The 22,318-nt window shown below is 29.5% G+C and overlaps 2 protein-coding genes across 5 annotated transcripts; both read right to left on the reverse strand.

The window, feature by feature from the left end:
* Positions 1 to 2,493: 2,493 nt before the first annotated feature.
* Positions 2,494 to 8,002, reverse strand: LOC105125834 (aspartokinase 2, chloroplastic). Of its 3 annotated transcripts, none has more exons than XM_011026474.1 (14): positions 7,756 to 8,002; positions 7,179 to 7,625; positions 7,006 to 7,088; positions 6,878 to 6,918; positions 6,500 to 6,654; positions 5,312 to 5,461; positions 5,100 to 5,195; positions 4,594 to 4,710; positions 4,291 to 4,410; positions 4,120 to 4,212; positions 3,902 to 4,024; positions 3,669 to 3,785; positions 3,095 to 3,157; positions 2,494 to 2,871 (listed from the first exon to the last, which is right to left on the reverse strand). In XM_011026474.1, the coding sequence occupies exons 2-14, from the start codon at positions 7,557 to 7,559 to the stop codon at positions 2,737 to 2,739; spliced, it is 1,674 nt and encodes a 557-aa protein (XP_011024776.1). In that variant the 5' UTR covers positions 7,560 to 7,625; positions 7,756 to 8,002; the 3' UTR covers positions 2,494 to 2,736. The 3 variants fall into 3 exon arrangements, with proteins under 3 accessions (XP_011024776.1, XP_011024777.1, XP_011024774.1); XM_011026475.1 differs by having other exon boundaries at positions 3,908 to 4,024; positions 7,179 to 7,629; XM_011026472.1 differs by having other exon boundaries at positions 7,179 to 7,629.
* A 3,746-nt stretch (positions 8,003 to 11,748) lies between these two features.
* Positions 11,749 to 16,625, reverse strand: LOC105125835 (zerumbone synthase-like). Of its 2 annotated transcripts, none has more exons than XM_011026477.1 (3): positions 16,338 to 16,625; positions 16,147 to 16,218; positions 11,749 to 12,619 (listed from the first exon to the last, which is right to left on the reverse strand). In XM_011026477.1, the coding sequence occupies exons 1-3, from the start codon at positions 16,358 to 16,360 to the stop codon at positions 11,815 to 11,817; spliced, it is 900 nt and encodes a 299-aa protein (XP_011024779.1). In that variant the 5' UTR covers positions 16,361 to 16,625; the 3' UTR covers positions 11,749 to 11,814. The 2 variants fall into 2 exon arrangements, with proteins under 2 accessions (XP_011024779.1, XP_011024778.1); XM_011026476.1 differs by lacking the exons at positions 16,147 to 16,218; positions 16,338 to 16,625 and adding exons at positions 14,347 to 14,418; positions 14,538 to 14,815.
* Positions 16,626 to 22,318: the final 5,693 nt, after the last annotated feature.

A 22,318-nucleotide genomic window follows, 5' to 3' on the forward strand; every position in this document is an offset into this window, starting at 1 on the left:
ATACTTATTCTTACACCATTAATGTAACATTTTCACCTTAACATAATAAACTTAGCTAAACATAAAGAAAAAGAGAAACATAAATAAACAAGATAAAATATAAATAAAATAAAAGTTAACTAAATAAAGGAAAGGAAATGAAAAGCATAAACAATATATTAATGAAAAATATAACATGAAATAAAATTTAAACATTACAAAAATATACAGAAATAAAGAGCATGATCTTGATCTGAAAACCAAGATACCTAAATGCATGATAAATACCTCCTTTTATATACCAAAATTTTAAATTATTGATTTGATAACTAATTGTTAAGTGGGTGGCCATATCTTGACTTGGTGACAATCTTTATCTTTTTATCTAAACAAAACATCATTGATAACGTTAGAATTTGAACCAACCTTACTCATGAAAGTTCTAAGAAATTGTCTTAGCTTTCTAGAAAGAAAAAAAATGTCATTTGGACTTCTACAACTTGAGATATGAGCTGAAAATTGAACAGTGTTTGGGCTATAGGACAAACTCGAACTTCTTCATTGTTGCTAAGATTTGGATTTCCAAACAGCAGAATTGAGTTTGCCTTCTTATGAATGTTGTAGGCCTGTATCTTAACTTTCCATCCATATAAAGTAGATCTAAATCCAAGTTCTACAGTTTCAATTATGATCCAATTACCAAACAGTGTTTCAGTTTGGACTAGACCAACATCTCTTTTATAAGCTTCACCCTCTCTTTGTCCTTTCAATTCCAGTACTTCAACTCATCAATTAATCATTTTATTTATGTGATAAGCCTGTATTTAGAATAAATATTTACCATAAATTAAATGTATTTAATGATATCAGACTTATTATTATAAAACAAAACATGATTTAGTTGAGGAGTGATTGATACTTCAAGTGCAAAATAATGATATAAAACCTTGATAAAAATATAATTTTAATTACTAATCACTCCACTTCTAACTACAAAATGAATTATAATCAGCTACAAACTCAAAATGAATTTAAATATAAATAAAATTTATAAGTTCTAACCCATTATTTTATTATATAATTTGTGGCTTTTTAATGAAAACACCTTCTAAAATATGATTATTTTCAATAAATAGAAATATTTTAAAATAAAATAAATGTTTTTTAAAAATCTAAAATATATCATATTAAGGTATAATCTCTTTTTATCAATGACAAATCATCTATGTAAAGACTAAGAATTATTTTACAATTAATTAAAAATTACAAAATAAATTATCAATATATTTAAAACATCTTTAAAAACAATTAAAATTCACCGGATGATAAGCTTAAGATGGTGGGATCTCCTAGGTCCAACTTCAAACCTTAGGGCTCCAGTTAGAAGGCTCCAGCTCTAACTAAGTGCGATGAGCTTTGGATATGAGAATTTGGGTTTAGGGTTGTGCAGCCTATATATATATATATATATATGGTGCTTATTAGTGTGATAGTAATTGTTTTTTAAAATAATTTTTATTAAAAAATATATTAAAATAATATTTTTTATTTTAAAAAAATTATTTTTTATATTAGCACATCAAAATAATATGAAAATTCATAAAAAAATAATTTAAAATAAATAAATAAAAAATTTAAAGTTTTTAAAACATAAAAATATACAAGATATCGTTAAATTTAAATTTTTTAAAACATAAAAATATACAAGATACCGTGTTATGTTATCTAAAGCAGTTGATATAGAATGAGGAATCCTATGATTCCAACCACTCAACGTAATGCAATTACAATTCAACCACATGCACAAAATAACTTGACTCCTTGAACTTCAAATTTCATGTGGCATTAACCTATTCTAACACTATGTATTCATTTTATTCACATGATTTCCTTTTAATGGACACTGCAATGAGTGATGGATATGTTTTGGTCCCATAATTATTTCCTCCTAGTCTGAAGTTAATTGTCACTTTGGTCCTTATAATTAACAAAACTAACTAATTAATCTTTGATAATTTAAAAACTATATTTTTAATCTCTATATTTGTGCGTGGATAGCTATCATTAAGTCATTTGTTTTCTTAAAAAAAAATGAAGATGAAAAAAGAAAGGTAAAATGGGAAGAATTGATTGGGATACAAGGCATTTGAAGAATATAAAAAATGCTAATTCATGGATGGCCAACATTGGTCAAGAACCTATTTAATTACTTTTAATAGATACTAATTAATTAATTATGATGAACGATGAGTTATAATTAACATTTGCATGGTAAATATTTCCTTCTATCCTAGAACAGCTAGATGGCTATCACAAAAGCCAAAAAATAAATCCATAGCGCCGTTCTCGTAGATATTTTATATATTTTGAAATAGTTATTAAACTCGGTCCGGAACAATAAAATGACCCAAAATTTTCATAATTTAGAGTTTGGATCTAGTCCAAGTTTTAATTTGATTCAAAAAAGATATAAATCTAATCAAATATAATTAATCCAATGTATTAACTTAATCAAACTCGATCCAAACTTGGCTAGATTAACCCCGGAGGGATTCAACGTACAAAATTGGCTACATCTTAATCTTAGGAGGGAAACAATTCCCTGATCTATTTAAAATCAGATATTGAATGAATATCTAGGTCAAAAGGATTAAAAAAGGAAAATCAATGATCATGATCACGTTAAGACGGACATTGCCAACACATTCTCATTGTAATTAAGAAATCTAATAGAAAAAAGAATCAATGAGGACTTCATCATGTTGAGGCAGAACCATTACCAGATACACACTCCCACTCTAATTCAGAGATGTCAGTTTCAAAGAAAGCTTTGTGGAGACTCTTGACACACTGTTCTGCTTCATCGTCATTCACAATTAATGAGATATTAACCTGGTAAGAAAAACCAAAATGGCAAGTTACTTGATCACGACAATCATCAAACTGCGTAGAAGCATTCGAGCTCCATGCTTAATAAGGCAGCTCCTGGATCCTTTGAAGGAATATAATGTGTATGAGAGGTGCTCACAAACCTATTCTTGGGTTCTAAAGCTGTAAAATGTGCATTACATACTAAAAAAGACATGCAAAGGAAATCATAGTCGAGATGTGATACCTTCGAAGCACCCTGTGATATCATCTGAACATTGACTCCAAGAGTACGAAGAACATGGAAGGCCTGCCATAACATCAATCCAATAATTAACAGAAATGAAGAGGCAAATAAATAGAAAAATGAGGTTCAAACCCTTCACCACAGCATTCCTAACACTGCTGTAAAATATATTAAGAAAAAAGTTGTCGCATAAGACTATGCTTAAATATAACAACCAAGTGTCCTTTGAAACTTCCTTCCAGGTCATGTAAGATTTATGCCGAGATAAGATTTTTTTAAAAAAAATATATGACTGAAAAGCATTTTTATAAAAATCTACCTTTCCCACAAGGTCATTATTTTGAAGTTGCTGCTGGTTCGGTTTTATCAATTTTAACAAAGCATTTACCATGATTCAGTAACCCAACATTTTAGACATGTTAGACTTCAAGAGAATGAGGGGGACAAAAACTAAAAGATCCAATAGAAGAGACAGGATTCTCATCACTGAACAAAAGCAATCTAGATGATACTTGAAATAGATTTGAAATTCGAGGACAGGAGGAAAAAAGAAAAGAAAACTGCAATGGAGCACCTTCTCTAATATCAGAGAGGACCTGTGGACATTCCCAATGAGAGAGATTATTGATCTATGTTGCAGGAGATTGACTACGGCAATTTTCTCAAGCTCCTCAACAACATGGTCTAGTTCCTGTTTGAGGAATACAGCAACAGATGAGATTGAATGCCAAGAGTAGAGCCAAATAATATATCATGCTGGAGAATAATACCAATATATAAATCACAACTAAAATAAAGCCACCATATGCTTGCCTGCTGAATCAGCTCTCTACTCCAAAGCTTTGATGGATCGAGTGTCAAGGAGATACTGACTTCGCTGGTAGCTACAACATCCACTGATATTCCCAAATCTTCAAAGGTTGAAAACACCTGAAAGGATAAGATTTTATAGCAATGAGAAAAATAAACCAACAGCTGGCATATTTGAGGGAAAGAGGGATCAGAATCCAATTATGGCTGCTAACCTTAGCAAGAAAACCAAATTGGCCAAGCATGCGGGTGCTAGCAATATCCAACATAGTAACATTCCGTTTCAAAACAATGCTAGTTAGCACTGCCTGAAATTAGGACAAAGAAAGATTAATTTTATTCTAAGTTCTTCACATTACAATCATTTAAAATCAACAAACACAAACCTTACTCATATCTCTTGCTCTGGTGATAAGAGTTCCAGGAGCATTCGGATTGTAAGAATTTTTAACCCTAACAGGAATATCAGCCTCCCTGGCAGGCCTCATGGATTGTGGATGCAAGACCTGCAAAGACAGACAAACAAAAAGGTTAGAGAAGACATGCTTGCTTAGGCTGTCTGTTTCTACTTCCGCTAGAATTTGCTCATCCACCCCACACACCACCCCCACCCCCAAAGCCAAAAAAAAGGGAGGTGTAAAGATTCATTCCTCATGTATGGTTTGGATAGGACATTTAAATTATGATACCTGCGCGCCAAAATATGCTAGTTCTGCTGCCTCATCAAATGTCAAGTATGGCACAGGTTCAGCATGTGGATATATATTAGGATCACATGTCAAAACACCATCAACATCCTTCCACACCTATAATAGATAAAAGTATTAATCTGATTTCAATTAAAAAAAAAAGTAATTTCTACAGAAATAGATTCAAGAGGCTTCCATCAAATTCAGCACGGTTCTATATTTTCCAGAAAAAGCAGTCTCCTGCATGCTTGTAATGGTACTTTAGTGAGTTCAGCCATCACTTGTCTCCTAGATGACCAGTGTTGTAATGTTGTTCAGGTTACTGGATCTCGTGTTTTTAATGGTCAGCTTTCTCTTTAGCTTTTTATATTAATTAATAAACTCTGACTAAATAAACAAATGGAGGGCTTAATATTGATGCGATTTGTTGTATTTGGGAGGGGAAGTTATGGAAAAATTCGTTGGAGCTGCACTATGTATTGCAAACTCCCAGTGTCTGCAATTACCTGAATCTCACTCAAACCTAATGCTTTTCCAATGGTTGTGGCTGTCAAATCACTACCACCACGACCTAATGTAGTAATAGCACAAGATCTCCATCCCTGCAATTAGAAATACAAAAAAACACTATGATGAGCTATCCAGAAACTCTTACTAAAACTGAGCTCATTAATTTCACAAACAAGGTGTCCTCTGAGCAATTAGCTAGGGGAAAGACCTTTCCAAGAAAGCCGGTAACAATAGGAATTGCAGGATCACTTATCCAGTCTCCATGCAAACTCTTTGCAACAGCCGGATAAGTTGCTTCCAGAATGTCTGCATTTGTGAAGTCATCTGTGGTGATAAAACCAATTTCGAAAGCATCATACTGCGAAACAGAAGGGGAAAATACAAAATATTATAGTGCTGTCATCAGGATAGTGTTCATGTCACAGTAAAATCCTAGCACGATGGGTGTTTTGTTATTTATAAAATGACTGAATACTGAAATGCACTTTTATCTTCACTTTTCTCCATTTAAAATACACAAATCTCCATGAGAGGAAACTATAGATCTACTGTCATCTTTGATCCATCTCTAGTATCATATATTAACAATTTGGATATTTTTTATGGCATAATAATACCACAAATCCGAGTAGATCAGAAAAGTTTTTAAGCAGCTTTGAGCAATAGCTGCACTCCTCTTCCAAAACTAGTTACCATAGTCCAGGTGATTCTTTATCTTGATTACTGCTACGTACAATTGTTCCAATAAGAAACAAAAGATATAAGGTTTATTTCATTCTATTAAAATTTAATCACTGAAGAGTATAAACATATTACATGGCAAACCCTTGAAACTTTTAATTGCGCACACAATTGATTTACATATTTTTATTTGTGTTGAAAAATGAGGCTGCCATGATTGGTAATTTGTTATACTGGATTAAGAATTCACATTAAACACATGATTGTTAAAGCCTTTCCAATCATATAGTCAAATGACACAATCTGAGAAAATCTTAAATTTAAAACTAGCTGCCCATGCACCCCCTTTGTTTATGATAGATAATACCATCCATTTGATCCATAAAACATATAAAATTCCTATCAAGCTGTCTGTCAGTCTCCCTCTTCTCTCTCCAAGTTCTCTATCTGAAACCTTATACTATGTTTATAATTGAAAGAAATTGGAACCAAGTATGAGTAGACTCCAAACAAATTATTCTGCTGCTGTTTTTCAGCGTGGTTGAATGATTACTGAGATCAGCAGATGTTTGATTTAAAATATCAAGTTGTCATTGTAGGCATGTGGATTCAATAAGCAGCTCAGCAAGAAATCTTTACAAGCAATGACAACAATCAGTCAGATTATGATGGTTTAAAAAAGGAAAAAAGGGAGAGAAGAAAGAGAACTGCATACTTGGCGAGCTTTTACACCAATTTTATTCATATACGCAGCAAAAATCCTAGTGGACATGCACTCCCCAAAAGAAACAAGGTAATCTTTAGTGCGTGGAGTCAACTCTTTCATCATAGCGATTCCCTTCAACAGCTGCTCTAATTCCTCCAAGTGTTCTGCAAAAGAATTGATAAAGGAAATAGTATGAGTCCTAACATCGCTGGCTTTGTAATAAGAAGTCCAACTTGATTCTACGATTCCCCCTTCCCGCCTCTATAATAGTTTATAGATTACAGCGATAATTCTATCTATCTAAAAAGTAGAAGAACTTCATGATACTTTTCGGCTGCAAACCAAGTTTCAAGCATTAACCACAAATGAGCGCCAACAGATACTCACTTGCAATAACCGATTCGTCTACTTCCAGTTCCTTCACAGTCCTGATATGATAGAATAATATCAATTGAATTTTATGGTTCATGGAACAATAATAAAAGTACAAAAGAAGCAAAAATCAAAATCCTCACCGGTTATGCAATTCCTTTATGAAACTCAGCTCTTCAATACTATCTACATTAGTAACACCGCAACTAACAGCCTTCTCTCCAGCCTATAATTAAGTTGACCATATTAAAACTTTTTTCCCCGCGAAAAATAAATAAAAACATCAGAAAATCAAAGTACAGGCAGGCAGGCATACCAGCAAAAGTTTGTTAGTGGTCTTTCCCATGGCAGAAAGAACAATGGCAGGCCTCTCATTTGGAAAGCTAAGTATAAGTTCTGCCACTTCTCTCATTCTCTCGGCAGACGCCACCGAAGAACCACCGAACTTCATTACGCATGTTATTTTCTTCTCGGCTTCATTATCGATTTTGTTCGTTTCAAGTAGATCAACACTGGCTGCCTCACAGCTCACTTTCAAGGCTCTACGACTTCTTTTTGACAGTACCAAACTTGTAGCCACTAAATTATAATTAAGCGGCGGCGGCGGCCTGTGCCGTAAAGATAGGCCATGCATCCTCTTGGATAAAACAGGGGAGGCAGCTTGTACAGACGCCAAAAATTGCAATGCGTTTGCCATAATAGTGTGTTGGCGTTGCAGTTTCGAGTCGACAAATAAGAGAATTTTCCTGTGGAGCAACGGTATCTATCTACCAAGCAAAAAGAACGAATTATTTACCGAGTCAATCGATCATTTCGGGGGAAAATCTAACAGAACAGATTGATGATCAAAAGGACGACAAGATCGATAGCAATACGAGCAGAGAAACAAGTACCTTCGAGAGAGAAACGCAGTAGCAATGCTAGGAATGAATGAGAAAGCCGATGGATGGATTGCTCTAGAAAGATCTAGAGAAGAAATGAAAGCGAAAGGTAGAAAGCTTTCGAGCTGCGCAGGAACGCCAGAGGCAGAAAAAGACAAATCGAAAACGAAAACCAGCACGAAGGCGACGCCAGAGGAAGCAAAATGCGATTCGAAAAATTTAAACGAAAACCAGCACGGCGGCGCCTTTCCTTCTTTCTTTCCCATATTTTAAACCACAAATATTACTATAATTCTAAACAAGGTTAGGTTATGCATGCGTGAAGAGACCAGGTGGATAATAATCTTTTCAATTTAAATTGTCAAATTGAGATTTCAAAAATAAAAGATAAAAAAAATAATCAAGAGTGAGTCTAGGGGATTGGGTTACGTGTTTTCAAGTAAGAAGAACTGAGTTGTAACCGAGTCAAAAACAGAAGGACTGAAAGAGTAATTTACTCTATTAATTTTAGAACCCTCCCCTGGTTTCAGCTGAATCCGATGGCGGAGATTGTAGACCGTGTAAATAAATTCCTCACGTTAGATCCTGTAGGATAAATCAACGGTAGAGAAAGATCCTGTTTGTTTAGAGCGTCCTGGTTGCTTTTCAAAGTCTAAGGGGTTGAATAAAATATTTATCACGTGGACCTTGATGTCGGTCAAGGCTACCAAGGCCGACAATTCCTCTAGCAGACAAGAAAAAGCTCTTCGAATAACCAATAGGTTATGCTTGGACTTTATTAAATTTATAATATAATGTTTGGTTGTATATAATAGTTAGTACCAGTACCCGTGCTCTGCTGAGGTTTTTTTTTTACATAAAAAATATAAAAAAATTAAAATTTATTAATATTAATTTTTTTTCAAAATTATACCTAATAACTTTAGGTCAAGTTACAATACTTGACTCAAGAATAATATTTATAATATTAATAATGATATTAAGCTTGCATGATCTAAATTTAAGTGAATATAACTATAATATTAGATCCAAAAATTTTAAATATAGATTTAATTGCAAGGTTGTATTATAAAAAAATAATAACTAGATAAAAGAAAAAACATTACAAAATAAAATTAAACAAAACAAATAATTAAAGAAAAAAACAAAGCAAAGCACTATTCTAATGAATAGTGTGCTTTGCGAGGAGGGGTGCAGTAAAATTCTCTCGTGAGATTATAATAATTTAATGAAAAATAAATAAAATAAATCATAAAGTTTAATTCTTAATCAATTTTATATTAAATAGTGAATTTAATTTTTAATTAATTTTATATTAAATAGTAAAATTAGAAGAAAAGAATTACTTGAAAAAATCTTAATTAACTAGTTTAATCCATTAAATCTATAATCTATGTCATGAAAATGTGATAACTAAATAAAAAAATTAATATTAACAAATTAGATAAAAAAGATTAATTAAAAAGCAAAAAAAAAAAACTATAACTAATACTATTTTTTCAAATTTATTAATTATTATATTAGCAATATTCATTATAATACAAATAATAATATTTTTAATATTGATAATAATAATAACATTAAACTTGCATTACCCAAATTTAAATGGGTCTGGTTGCAACACCAAGTTCAAAATTTTTAGGCTGAACAGTAATACTAAACCCAGAAATCTTAGATGTGGGTCTGACAGTAAGGTTATATCATGAAATTATGACACCTAAATAAAAAAAATATTGAACAAAAAAATTAATTGAAAAGAAAAAAATAAAGAAAAGCATTATTCTAGTAAATAGTGCTTTGTGAGAAAGGGTTCAATAAAATCTCCTTATAAGATTACAATAATTTAATGAAAATTAAACAAAACAAATCATAAAATTGATTTTTCAATTAAATCGATATTACAATATGAAATTAGAAGAAAAAACTAATTAAAAAAACTTAATTAATTGATTTAACCTGCCAAATTAGGTTAATCAGTCAAACATAAGATCTGTATCATAAGATTGTGATAACTAAATAAAAAAATTAATATTAACAAATTAAATTAAACAAAAAAAATTAATTAAAAAGAAAAAAAACCATAACTAAAAGGCACCCGCTTTTCATCATGGATTTGCATAATGCAATCCACAGTAAAAGATTGATATCTTTTAGTTGTAATTATAATATTAAAATATAAAATTGAAATAAAAAACTAATTAAAAAAAGAAAAAAAACTGAATCAATTACGTTAATCGACCAAATCAGGTTAACTTGTCAAACTTGAAATTCATGTCATGAAATTGTGATAACTAAATAAAAAATTAATATTAATGACAAACTTTTAAAAAAACAATTAAAAAGAAAAATCGAAGGAGAAAAACCTATAGAAAGAAAAACTAGAGTAATATATAATGAAGTTGTGGAAAACTTCCAACAAAAATAAATTATTCTAATTGATAAGATATAGATATTTGATAATCTTGCAAGACAAATTTCTCATAGTACGAATGATATTTTAATATTTCGTGTTATGAAAGTTTGATAATTAAATAAAAAAATAATATGAATAAATTAAATTAAATAAAAAAATAATTAAAAAACTAAAAGGTATCAGTATTTTCACCATGGACTCCATTATACAATCTATAGTAAAATATTAATGTCTTTTAATTACAATTATAGTAATATATCATGATTTCTTATATTATTTAATATATGTGTGTATGTGGAGGGGGGTTCTAACAAAAATAAACTTTTCTAACTGAAAAGATATAGATGTCTGATAATATTGCAAAACAAATTTCTTATGATATCTTAATATTTCATGTCATTAAAGTTTGATAACCAAATAAAAAATTTAATATTAACAAACTAAATTAAATAAAAAAATTAATTAAAAAAGCAAAAACTAAAAAAAACCTAAAGGCATCAAACTTTTTACTATGGACTGCATTATACAGTCTCCGATAAAATATTGATATCTTTTTGTTATAGTTAATATATCATGATTTCTTTTATATATATCTATATATACATATAGACTTTTCTAACTGATAAAATATAAATCTTTGATAATCTTGCAAAACGAATTTCTCATAAAACGAATGATATTTCAATATTTCATTTCATAAAATTTTGATAATTAAATAAAAAATTTAATATTAACAAACTAAATTAAATTAAATAATTAATTAAAAACAAAAATAAAAAAACTTAAAGGCATCAACCTTTTCACTATAGACTATATTGTGCAATTCATGATAAAATATTAATATCTTTTAGTTATAATTAATATATCATGATTTCTTATATTATTTAATATATATATATATATAACGATGCCGATGAAAAACTTCAACAGAGATAAACTTTTCTATATATATATATATATATATATAAAATGACGCCGATGAAAAACTTCAACAGAAATAAACTGATAAGATATAAATTTTTAATAATCTAAGAAAGCAAATTCTTAAATCAATTTGGTATGTTTAATGATTTAAAGATAAGTAGGTATAATTTATATAAAAAAAATCTTCTTTTTTTGGTAGTTTTTAAAATCCTGAGTTTCCCTCACATGTCTCTAAATATTTGTTTTTATAGAGATTGAACTGTTTTTTTTTTTAAAAAAATAAAAAATATTTTTTTCTGTATTTTTAAATTATTTAAATATATTGATATTAACAAACAATTTTAAAAAATAATATATTTTCAAATAAATAATACTTTGAAAAACTAACCCCTATAACGATACAATACCAAATACTACCAATATTTTCTGATTCTATGGATCTCTGTGTATCATTAAGAAAATGCCGAGAAAACGAAATTCAGCACTTGTAAGCGAGTAATATATAACGATGTCTTGGAATCTCATGATAATGGTTTGGGCTTCTAGGATGAATGATTTTTAAGAGGTCATAAATTTATACTATATCATGGCCTCTATGGGTTTTCATGTAGTCTTGTACCTATAACTTAAGTTTAATGTGACCTAACAGTTGAAACCTGGTTCCCAGGAAAGAAGAAGAAGAGCTCAAATTGATTGATGATCAAGCCAAAAGGTGTGAAAATGGAAGATATCAGTTACAGAATCTCATGAGGAGAAGGGAATGGAAGATTTTTAAAGCAGGTGAACCCTCCATCCACAACAAGGTTATGCCCAGTTACGTACTTTGCTTCATCTGATGCCAAATACAGAGCAGCTTCGGCCACATCTGCTTCTTCACACTTAGCCCCCTCCAGCTGCCCTAGCCCATTCACGATCTCAACCAACTGTTCTTGGGTGGCGCGTGGATAAATCAGGCCTATCTGAGCCAAGGAGAGTGGGGTCGGAATCGGACCCGGTGAAATGCAGTTGATCCTAATGCCATTCCTGCATAGCTCGCTGGCCACAGACTTGACAACCCCAGGGATTGTAGATTTTGACGCTGAGTAGGAATGCGAGCCAGCCCCGCCGATGAGTCCACTGATACTACACGTGCAGAGAATACACCCTGAGCCTGCCGGTATCATCGCTCGTGCGGCGTGCTTTATCCCCGCCACTGTGCCTCTGACATTGACTTGCATGACCTTGTCGAATTCATTTAGATCAAGGTCTGCAATGCTCGGTGGAAAAGATGGCCCTGCTACCCCCGCGTTGTTGTACATGATGTCAAGTTTGCCGTAGTCTGCCATGGCAATCATCACCGCCTTTTCCACCTGAGCTTCCGCTGTGACGTCGCACTGGACAAAGTGGGCTGCAGGACCCAGCTCTTTGGCAGCTTGTGGACCAATTTGTGAATCCATGTCAGCGATTATGACTTGTGCTCCATGCTTGATGAATTCGTGGGCTGTGGTCTTACCAATGCCACTCGCACCTCCTGTTATTAAAGCCACCTTGCCTTCTAGCCTGCTCGGAGACAAAATGGGCGCGCGCAAAGCTCAATAAACAATATGCTAATACAAATTTGTGTTTTGTACTGAATATTGCTCTGATATTGACATACAATGATGTGCGATTTAAGGCTTATATCGCGAGCTTGTTTGGTGAATTTACAAGCAGGTGAATCAATGCAATTAAATCTAAATTATTCTACCGGGTTTAAACTAGACTTGGATTGAATTTGATTGCGTTAAAGTTAAATTTATCCAGGTTGATTATCATTCCAATCCAATAATATACCCAATTCATGTTAAGTCTTGAATCGATAAATTTTCGGGTTGATTTACATGGATGAACTGGTTTGTTTTTATATATATATATATATATTTGCGCAGAAAAATGTCCATCATACAAGCTTGCATCTAATTTGCCAACCAGTATTCTTGAAAGGATTTGTCAACAAGATTAGGCAGACATTTTGGCCATAAGAGCTGTAAAAGTCGTGGGCTAGCTAGATCAGCGGAATGAGAACATGGAATGATGCACCATTTATGGCAATTTTCTGTGCAAACATCATGTTGCCAAAGCTTGCCGGCGTGGTGGAGGCTGCTAGTCAACTCTGGTTTTGTTTAAAACAGTAATAAAGATTTTAAGTATTTTTTGTTTAGAAATATATTAAAATAATATTTTTTTTATTTTTTAAAATTTATTTATAATATTAGTAAATAAAAATGATATAAAAAAATTAATTTAAAGCAAATAAAATTGTTTTTTTTAATTCTTTTTAAATATAAAAACAAACAATTTCATAATGCTTACCGGTCCGTAAAGGGATTGTCTCTTTATGCTTACAACATGGAGAAACCCCCAAGACCCCTTCCACTTGAATTATTAAATTAATTTGTGTTTATATGCATATATTTCCTCAAGCGCCCAAATGTCTTTTGTGTTGTCATGTTAAATGGGTGCGATGATTATAATTATTAAATTCGATGTAATTTTATTTTATTCTAGTTTTTAAATTTATTTTTGTTCATAATAAATCAACAGAAACAAAATTATTTTTATAAACATACAAATTAATTCAAGTAATTTTTTTATTTAAATTTTAAATTAATTAATGCTCGGAAAAAGCATGACAACCACGGATAAATTGAGTGAAATTGTAGCTAGCACACATTGGAATTAATCTGCACACTTCTATATATATCTTAAAAATAGTCAACGTACACTCGTGAATAAATTATTCATAATTTTTAAAATATTTCTCACGTCCTCACCGCACCGGGATACCTAGACTGGCAGCGTTAACAAAATAATAATAATAATTAATATATGAACTAGGTTAATAAACAGTGATTGAAGAGCAAACCTGTTAACTGAGGAATAAGATCGAGGAATTAATCAATTTTACTACAAGAGTTTTTCGAAATGATTTCAAGAAATTCTTTTTTATTATAAGATTCATACACATCCATTAAATACGTTTTTTTATATATAAAAAAATGAAATCCCATCAGTAGAATATTATAAATGGATCTTGCTAATGAAATTCATATATTCAATGACGGCAATTTTCCCACTAGAAATTCAAAAGCAATTTTCAAAAAAATGACTAACTAATTAAGGTGATGATCAGCAATAGATGATCAGGCGCCATGAATACATATATATATATATCAAGAAACATCACTTGCAGCTACTTTAGAGTCATAAGTGATCTATTAATAAGCTAGGGAAGATGATGAACTTACCTTCTGCAACCACCAGTTGAATAATTTCTTCCTTGCTTCCTCAACACATCATCAGCAATAAACTTGAGCCCTCTGTAGTTTTCAGCAGAAGATAATTAGAAAACGAGGGGATAAAATGGCATGGCTAGTAATGTTTAAGGGCATGCTAGTGCTGATGAAGAAGCAGAGGTTTTGGTTAAAACAGCAAATACCTGGCTAAATAGGATCTGGGCATGTCTGCAGCAAAGACCTTGGACGTAGAGAAGGAGGCTTTGATGGATCTATCGAAAGGCTTGGCGTTGAAGTGGGAGAGGAGGCAAATTAACCGTTGTTGTGGTTATATCAGATACATTTCCATGCAGAGAGAGAGAGAGAGAGAGTATGACCATGGCTTATGGCACTAGGACCTGTCTTATTTAATGATTCTCCAATGGAAGGAAGCTATGGCTTCTTTGTGTTAATTTCGTGTTAGTTGCATCATTACCGCAAAATAAAACAAGGGATAAATACAAATTCATCGCGGATTTATTCACCAAAAAAAAAAAAAAAACTCTACTAGCTCTAGGGTTTGGCGAAGTGGTTGGATAAATTTAAAAGAAAAAAAATTCAAAACAATATTATAGTATAGATTGAGACATTAAATTCATTATTTATATCTTAAATAAGGTTTGTTCTCAAATTAAATCTAATAATTATAATTTAAATAAAATTATCAAAGAATTATATTAAATCTCAATTTAATAGTTTAAAGTTTTTTGAGTTTGAAACTTGTATAGACCCACATTATATTATACTTAATTTTTATTAAATAAATAGAGATGATGAAATTCGAATTTATGATCGTTTAGTTATCAAGACTCTGATATCATGTCAAAGGACCATTTGAACCTAATAATTTAAACTGTTATGTAAGGTATCAAGATATGATTTATATTATTTTTTAATAAAAATATATCTTATAATATTAAAAAAAAAATCAAAGTTGGAAAATTATCAAAAACTTTATTAATTAAAACTGACATAGCGATGATTATAATTATTAAATTCGATGTAATTTTATTTTATTCTAGTTTTTAAATTTATTTTTGTTCATAATAAATCAACAGAAACAAAATTATTTTTAAATTATTTTTATAAACATACAAATTAATTCAAGTAATTTTTTTATTTAAATTTTAAATTAATTAATGCTCGGAAAAAGCATGACAACCACGGATAAATTGAGTGAAATTGTAGCTAGCACACATTGGAATTAATCTGCACACTTCTATATATATCTTAAAAATAGTCAACGTACACTCGTGAATAAATTATTCATAATTTTTAAAATATTTCTCACGTCCTCACCGCACCGGGATACCTAGACTGGCAGCGTTAACAAAATAATAATAATAATTAATATATGAACTAGGTTAATAAACAGTGATTGAAGAGCAAACCTGTTAACTGAGGAATAAGATCGAGGAATTAATCAATTTTACTACAAGAGTTTTTCGAAATGATTTCAAGAAATTCTTTTTTATTATAAGATTCATACACATCCATTAAATACGTTTTTTTATATATAAAAAAATGAAATCCCATCAGTAGAATATTATAAATGGATCTTGCTAATGAAATTCATATATTCAATGACGGCAATTTTCCCACTAGAAATTCAAAAGCAATTTTCAAAAAAATGACTAACTAATTAAGGTGATGATCAGCAATAGATGATCAGGCGCCATGAATACATATATATATATATCAAGAAACATCACTTGCAGCTACTTTAGAGTCATAAGTGATCTATTAATAAGCTAGGGAAGATGATGAACTTACCTTCTGCAACCACCAGTTGAATAATTTCTTCCTTGCTTCCTCAACACATCATCAGCAATAAACTTGAGCCCTCTGTAGTTTTCAGCAGAAGATAATTAGAAAACGAGGGGATAAAATGGCATGGCTAGTAATGTTTAAGGGCATGCTAGTGCTGATGAAGAAGCAGAGGTTTTGGTTAAAACAGCAAATACCTGGCTAAATAGGATCTGGGCATGTCTGCAGCAAAGACCTTGGACGTAGAGAAGGAGGCTTTGATGGATCTATCGAAAGGCTTGGCGTTGAAGTGGGAGAGGAGGCAAATTAACCGTTGTTGTGGTTATATCAGATACATTTCCATGCAGAGAGAGAGAGAGAGAGAGAGAGTATGACCATGGCTTATGGCACTAGGACCTGTCTTATTTAATGATTCTCCAATGGAAGGAAGCTATGGCTTCTTTGTGTTAATTTCGTGTTAGTTGCATCATTACCGCAAAATAAAACAAGGGATAAATACAAATTCATCGCGGATTTATTCACCAAAAAAAAAAAAAAAACTCTACTAGCTCTAGGGTTTGGCGAAGTGGTTGGATAAATTTAAAAGAAAAAAAATTCAAAACAATATTATAGTATAGATTGAGACATTAAATTCATTATTTATATCTTAAATAAGGTTTGTTCTCAAATTAAATCTAATAATTATAATTTAAATAAAATTATCAAAGAATTATATTAAATCTCAATTTAATAGTTTAAAGTTTTTTGAGTTTGAAACTTGTATAGACCCACATTATATTATACTTAATTTTTATTAAATAAATAGAGATGGTAAGATTCGAACTTATGATCGCTTAGTTATCAAGACTCTGATATCATGTCAAAGGACCATTTGAACCTAATAATTTAAACTGTTATGTAAGGTATCAAGATATGATTTATATTATTTTTTAATAAAAATATATCTTATAATATTAAAAAAAATATCAAAGTTGGAAAATTATCAAAAACTTTATTAATTAAAACTGACATTTTATATATCATGTAAAAAAAATCTCTAAAAAATGATTGAGAAGGACTTCAATATCAAAACATCATTTTTTAAAAATTACCATATTAACCATATTTTTTAATGGATATTATATTGTAAACTTTCACTTAAAAACAAAACCATCAATTTCAGAAGAACCATTCAGAATCAGATTCTAGAAGAAACCTTTTTATTTGAGATGCTAAGGCTCTTTTTATTTGAGATGCTAAGGCTCATTGTGTAAAATAGTTGTTTTTTTATTTGAATTAGTAATTATGGTTTTTTTCATGGTTACTAAACTTGGTTCAAGATCAAGTCTAGATTAGTTTCAAGTAATAGGTTAGAAAATAAATATGTTAATGGGAAATAATTTTTATATAATAAGCTTGATTTAGGTTATTTTTAAAAAAAATTAAAAAAATTTAAAACCACATCTTTTTGAAAAACATTAACGGGTTTTTAACCGGCTCATTTAAATTAATTCTTTTCTTTATATTTTGTTATTTTGTTAAGTATGAATTGATTAAGATTTCAAATCAATCAAGTTCTAAATTGATCGCTAAACTAATCTAAATTTTATAATTATGGCGTTAAATGGTGAGTGAAAATGTGAAGGTTGCTATTTTTTATATCTCATTTAATTTATTGTGTTATTGAGAATTTAATTTTTATCAGATAAGGAAGGAGTTGAATCTAAAATTTTAGTTAGCATAATTAAATAATTGAATCTTAATGCTAAATTAAGAAATAAATTAATAAGTTCTCATAATGAATTTTGAACCAAATTTTACATAATGTTGAAAATTGAGAATCAGTTTGTGATTTACTATATAGATTGGGATTGAATTTTGTTTATCCTAAATATTAATTTATTTTTATTAAATTTGATCTGAAAATGAATTTGATAATCGGTTTATTTAAAACTTAATGTATTAAACTCAATCTAGAAATAAACTTGACAACCTGTTCATTTGAAATTTAATTTAAATTGAATTTTATTTTAAATTAATTTAAAAATTAACCTAATCAAATTCAAGATCACTGGACCAAGTCGAAACTTAATTATATTAATTTCAAAAAAAATTTGTTGTAAAGAGAAATTCTAAGCCAGCTGTAGCGCTGTGGGAATGGATCTGAGTAAACAGTGATAATAAAAATAAATGTGAAAGGGAGTAGCGTCAACAACATGATTCGGATTCTCACGAAATCTTGATTGCTGGACCGACCATGCATTTCGATCATATTTATTTAATATCCCTTGGATCAGATTTTATGTGAAAGTGGACTTTTAAAAAGACTACCCTATAGCCTCTGCCCTACGAGCTTTATTCAACCATAAAAGGGTGCCTTTCAACATTACATTTTGAATTAAATTAATTTATTTTGAATACAAAACTAAATTCTTTAGTGATCGGATCCTAAATAAAGTCATCTACATTTGAATTAAATTAATATATCCATGGAAATTATATTTTATTTTATTTATATATATAAAGAAATATTTCGTCCCTAATATTAATGGAATTTGTTGGGTTTGGAGTACAGGGAATATATATAATTCAAAGATGGCCAAAAGCAAAAATACAAGCTTTAAATAATGTAAATATAGCCCTTTCGTTATTATATTTACTAGCACTTCCTATCCCATCGTTCAATGCTTCCTTGCCATGACTTGCACTCCATGATTGCTAGAGCTGTGTATTTAGGTTATGTTTATTTTATATTTTTTTATTTTAAATTAATATCTTTTAGTATTTTTATATTATTTTAATGTGTTACTATAAAAAATAATTTTTTAAAAAATAAAATATATATTATTTTAATATTTTTTCAAATAAAAAATACCTTTCAAAATAACTATAACTATATTTTCAAATACCTTCTAATAAACCCGAGCACTTCTACTAAATCGGCCTAATAATTAATAGGTTAGTTTTGGATTTGACTGGCGTGTTTTTCAACCACAAAACAGTAGCAATCGGAAAATTAAGAAGAAAACCAGTTCTGGTGGTGGGTCTTGATGTGCATCGACTGTCATTATCAATGGAAGCTCACCTAACCTAAAAAATTCAAGACAAAGCCATGGAAAGAGGGGAAAAGGGATAATATTATTATTAAACTAAGTCACAATTACAAATAATTGGGTCATTAGAGAGATAACTGGGTTGTCATCTTATTAAGATTGTGGAGACAACTCGATGATCCTAAGCTTATAAAATTCCATGTAGACGTATTAATTATTAATATTCTTAGATCATTAAGGGAGCTTCACGCTGATGGTAATTATAAGTATAATATTGTTGATAATTAACTGCTTTAATCATTAATCTATGTTTATTTAATCCTAAACATAGAGGCAGCTTTCCAGATAACGGTGCTGAAGGAATAAAAAGATCCCAAAATTTAGATGACTCTTTGCTTGTGGTTTGACGGTGGATGAATTTGATTTGAACAGTGTTATAGTGGTGTCAGCTCAACTTCGCCGCCGTGAGTTGACTCGGAAAATTCAATACTTGAAGCTTAATTTAGATCCTTCTTTTTTTCTAATTAAATTAGACATGACATTGATCAAATAAAACTCGATTGAAGAGGTCATTTTATTTTTTTATGATAATTTAAACAGTAAATTATAATTTTGACTTTTTAGTTTAACTAGAATAATTAATTAATCTTTATATTTTTTTAAATTATTTATTTAATTTGTGTAATTTGAAATTTATTCTAATTTAGTCATTTTATTATTTTTATTTTTAACTTGTTTTTTTTTTCCTTGAAAGAGGAGAGAATCGGGTGAAACTGAAAAATCCCACTACCAAAAAAAGAGGTATTAAAAAAAAAAGACTACAAACTTAAGGATGGTCAATAGAAGTCAAGGAACTCTTTAATTATTTCTAACTAAGTAGTGGTAAAAAACTACAAGAACTGAGTCATAACTAGCCACTATCCTTGAATGCGGTGTCGTTCGATTCCGAACCACAACCAAACCAACAAAGGCCTCGGGCGTCAAGTTTTTATTTGGATGGATTGATCATGAGAAGAAATCATTTAAAGGCCCATGCCATTCATGAGATAAAAATGCTTATTTTATGTTTTCTAAAAATCCAATTAAAAAAAAAAACAATTCAGATTATATATGCTCAAGATATCTACTATAGTAGTTTTAAATCTGAAGTAATGTTTGGTATTGTGGTAGCTATTATAGTTGTGATTTGAAAAAAATTATTTTATAAAAAATATTTTTAGTTAATGTTGGTTTGGAAAAATATATGCTTGGTTAAAACTGTGGTTGAAATTGAGGTTGAACAAAAAGTAGTTTTATGTGTTTAGTTATAAATGCTTTTGAAATTGAGGTTATAAAATAATTTAAAAAATATATATTAATATTTATAGTTTTTAATTTAAATATTGTATATTTAACTATTGCTATTATATCATGAAATAAATCATATTTTATATAAAATAATTTTTATTGTTTCATCAAATTATCTATAATTTCATTACATATGAAATTCATCTGATAAAAATTACAGTTTCTATGATTTTTCAAGCATGTAATAAAATTAGGTAAAAATATTATCAGGAATAAAATTAAGATTATAATACAAGTAAATTTAATTCATCTTAAACTATTTTAAAAAACAAAAAAAAAATTATTATTCACGTTCACGTGACGTAAATAGTACAAATTAAATCAATTCACTGCACTAGTTTTAAAAAAATACTATTCACATAAAGAGAATACTAACTCATGAATTAATTCACTTGACACTATTCACATAAACAGTGCCAAGCGAATCCACTTGGTAGTGTATAGATGATGATTGCCAACGAAATATTTCTACTTGAGCTGAGAAGAAAAGAAGCAAACAAGAAATTGGGTGGCCCCTTGAGATTTTCTTCCCCTTGTAGCAGGCGGGCAAAAGTTAATTGAAAAGCAGTAATTTTTTGCTTCACAAAATTAGTGGTACAAACTTAATTTTTAAAGGAATTCATCTTCAAAACCTGTGTTTTAAATACTTATTAAACGATTAAAAAGTGTGATTGGAATAAAACACAGTTCCCACCACAATATCAAATACCTTCTGATGTAAGAAACTTGTTATTTATAATTTGATTTGAATCAAATTTTAAGCTGGTTTAACTAAAAAAAATATTTATTTGATAAAATTTGATTAACCTGATCATACTTATCCAAACTCGACCGCATCAATTTCAATGATTTGTTAAAAGAATTAAACGACACAGGGTTAATAAAAAATCCAACTTAATTGATCTAATAATCTAGTATCCTTTCTCGAGTTAGTTTTTGAATGAAGTATAACAACTTTTTTATGATGTAAATATTAACAATATAAGAAAAACTACAAGTATAATCAACACATAATTCTAATGAATATTTCCCAAATATGAAAATTTAAACTCAATATTTTATTATTGAAAACTTTCTCTTTAGAAATAATTTATTGAAATATAAGTTAAAGAACCCTGTTTACAACAGTCACGAGTATATGTTAAAGAGAAAAAAATCCTAATAAATAGTTATAGTGTTATTCTAGAGATTATATAAAAATATAAAATTATCAAGCACAATATCTAATATTCCAAACTAAATAGGAAAAAAAAACTAAAAACATTATGTATGAGAATATTTTCTTAGACCATGTAAGGATAAAAATGACTAAGAAAACAAATATTATTTCTATAAAAATTCTCCTATATTAGTCTTCCAAATTGAAAAAAACTTATTTTTAAATTTAAATTGTTATTGTCTCAATCTCGTGAAAATTAAGACTATCTAACCTTTTTTTTTTACTTTGGCTTAATAGATGTATAAAAAATTTAGATATTAACTTCAATCTATTTATGTTAAAATTTGTATAAAAATAATAATTGATAAGTTATTTTTATTCTATTAATTTCTAAGGTAATGAATTGTAAATTTCAAACTTGTTTTTATCAATATATGTTTTATTTTTATAATTTTTAAATAAACCTATCTTTACCATAGTAATAAACTCGTAATCAAAAATATTCATACAATCTAAATTAATATTATTTTTTTTCTGAGTATTTTTTATATTATATTTGTATTTAATCTTTAATTTATTAATGAGAATATTATTAACATAGTTATCATTAAAATAAAATATTATAAATGAGTAGAAAATA

The sequence above is a fragment of the Populus euphratica genome, unplaced genomic scaffold, assembly GCF_000495115.2.
Source record: "Populus euphratica unplaced genomic scaffold, PopEup_1.0 scaffold58.1, whole genome shotgun sequence".
In the NCBI taxonomy this organism is placed as follows: domain Eukaryota; kingdom Viridiplantae; phylum Streptophyta; class Magnoliopsida; order Malpighiales; family Salicaceae; genus Populus; species Populus euphratica.

Excerpts from the sequence above, each read along its gene's own strand:
- LOC105125834 (XM_011026474.1), bottom strand. The coding sequence starts at position 7,559 with ATGGCAAACGCATTGCAATTTTTGGCGTCTGTACAAGCTGCCTCCCCT. Across the intron at positions 6,655-6,877 it reads AGACGAATCGGTTATTGCAA|AACACTTGGAGGAATTAGAG; the intron begins GTGAGTATCTGT and ends ATTCTTTTGCAG. Across the intron at positions 4,025-4,119 it reads AATTTGGTTTTCTTGCTAAG|GTGTTTTCAACCTTTGAAGA; the intron begins GTTAGCAGCCAT and ends TTATCCTTTCAG.
- LOC105125835 (XM_011026477.1), bottom strand. The coding sequence starts at position 16,360 with ATGCCCAGATCCTATTTAGCCAG. Across the intron at positions 16,219-16,337 it reads CCCAGATCCTATTTAGCCAG|AGGGCTCAAGTTTATTGCTG; the intron begins GTATTTGCTGTT and ends TGAAAACTACAG. Across the intron at positions 12,620-16,146 it reads TCAACTGGTGGTTGCAGAAG|GCTAGAAGGCAAGGTGGCTT; the intron begins GTAAGTTCATCA and ends GTCTCCGAGCAG.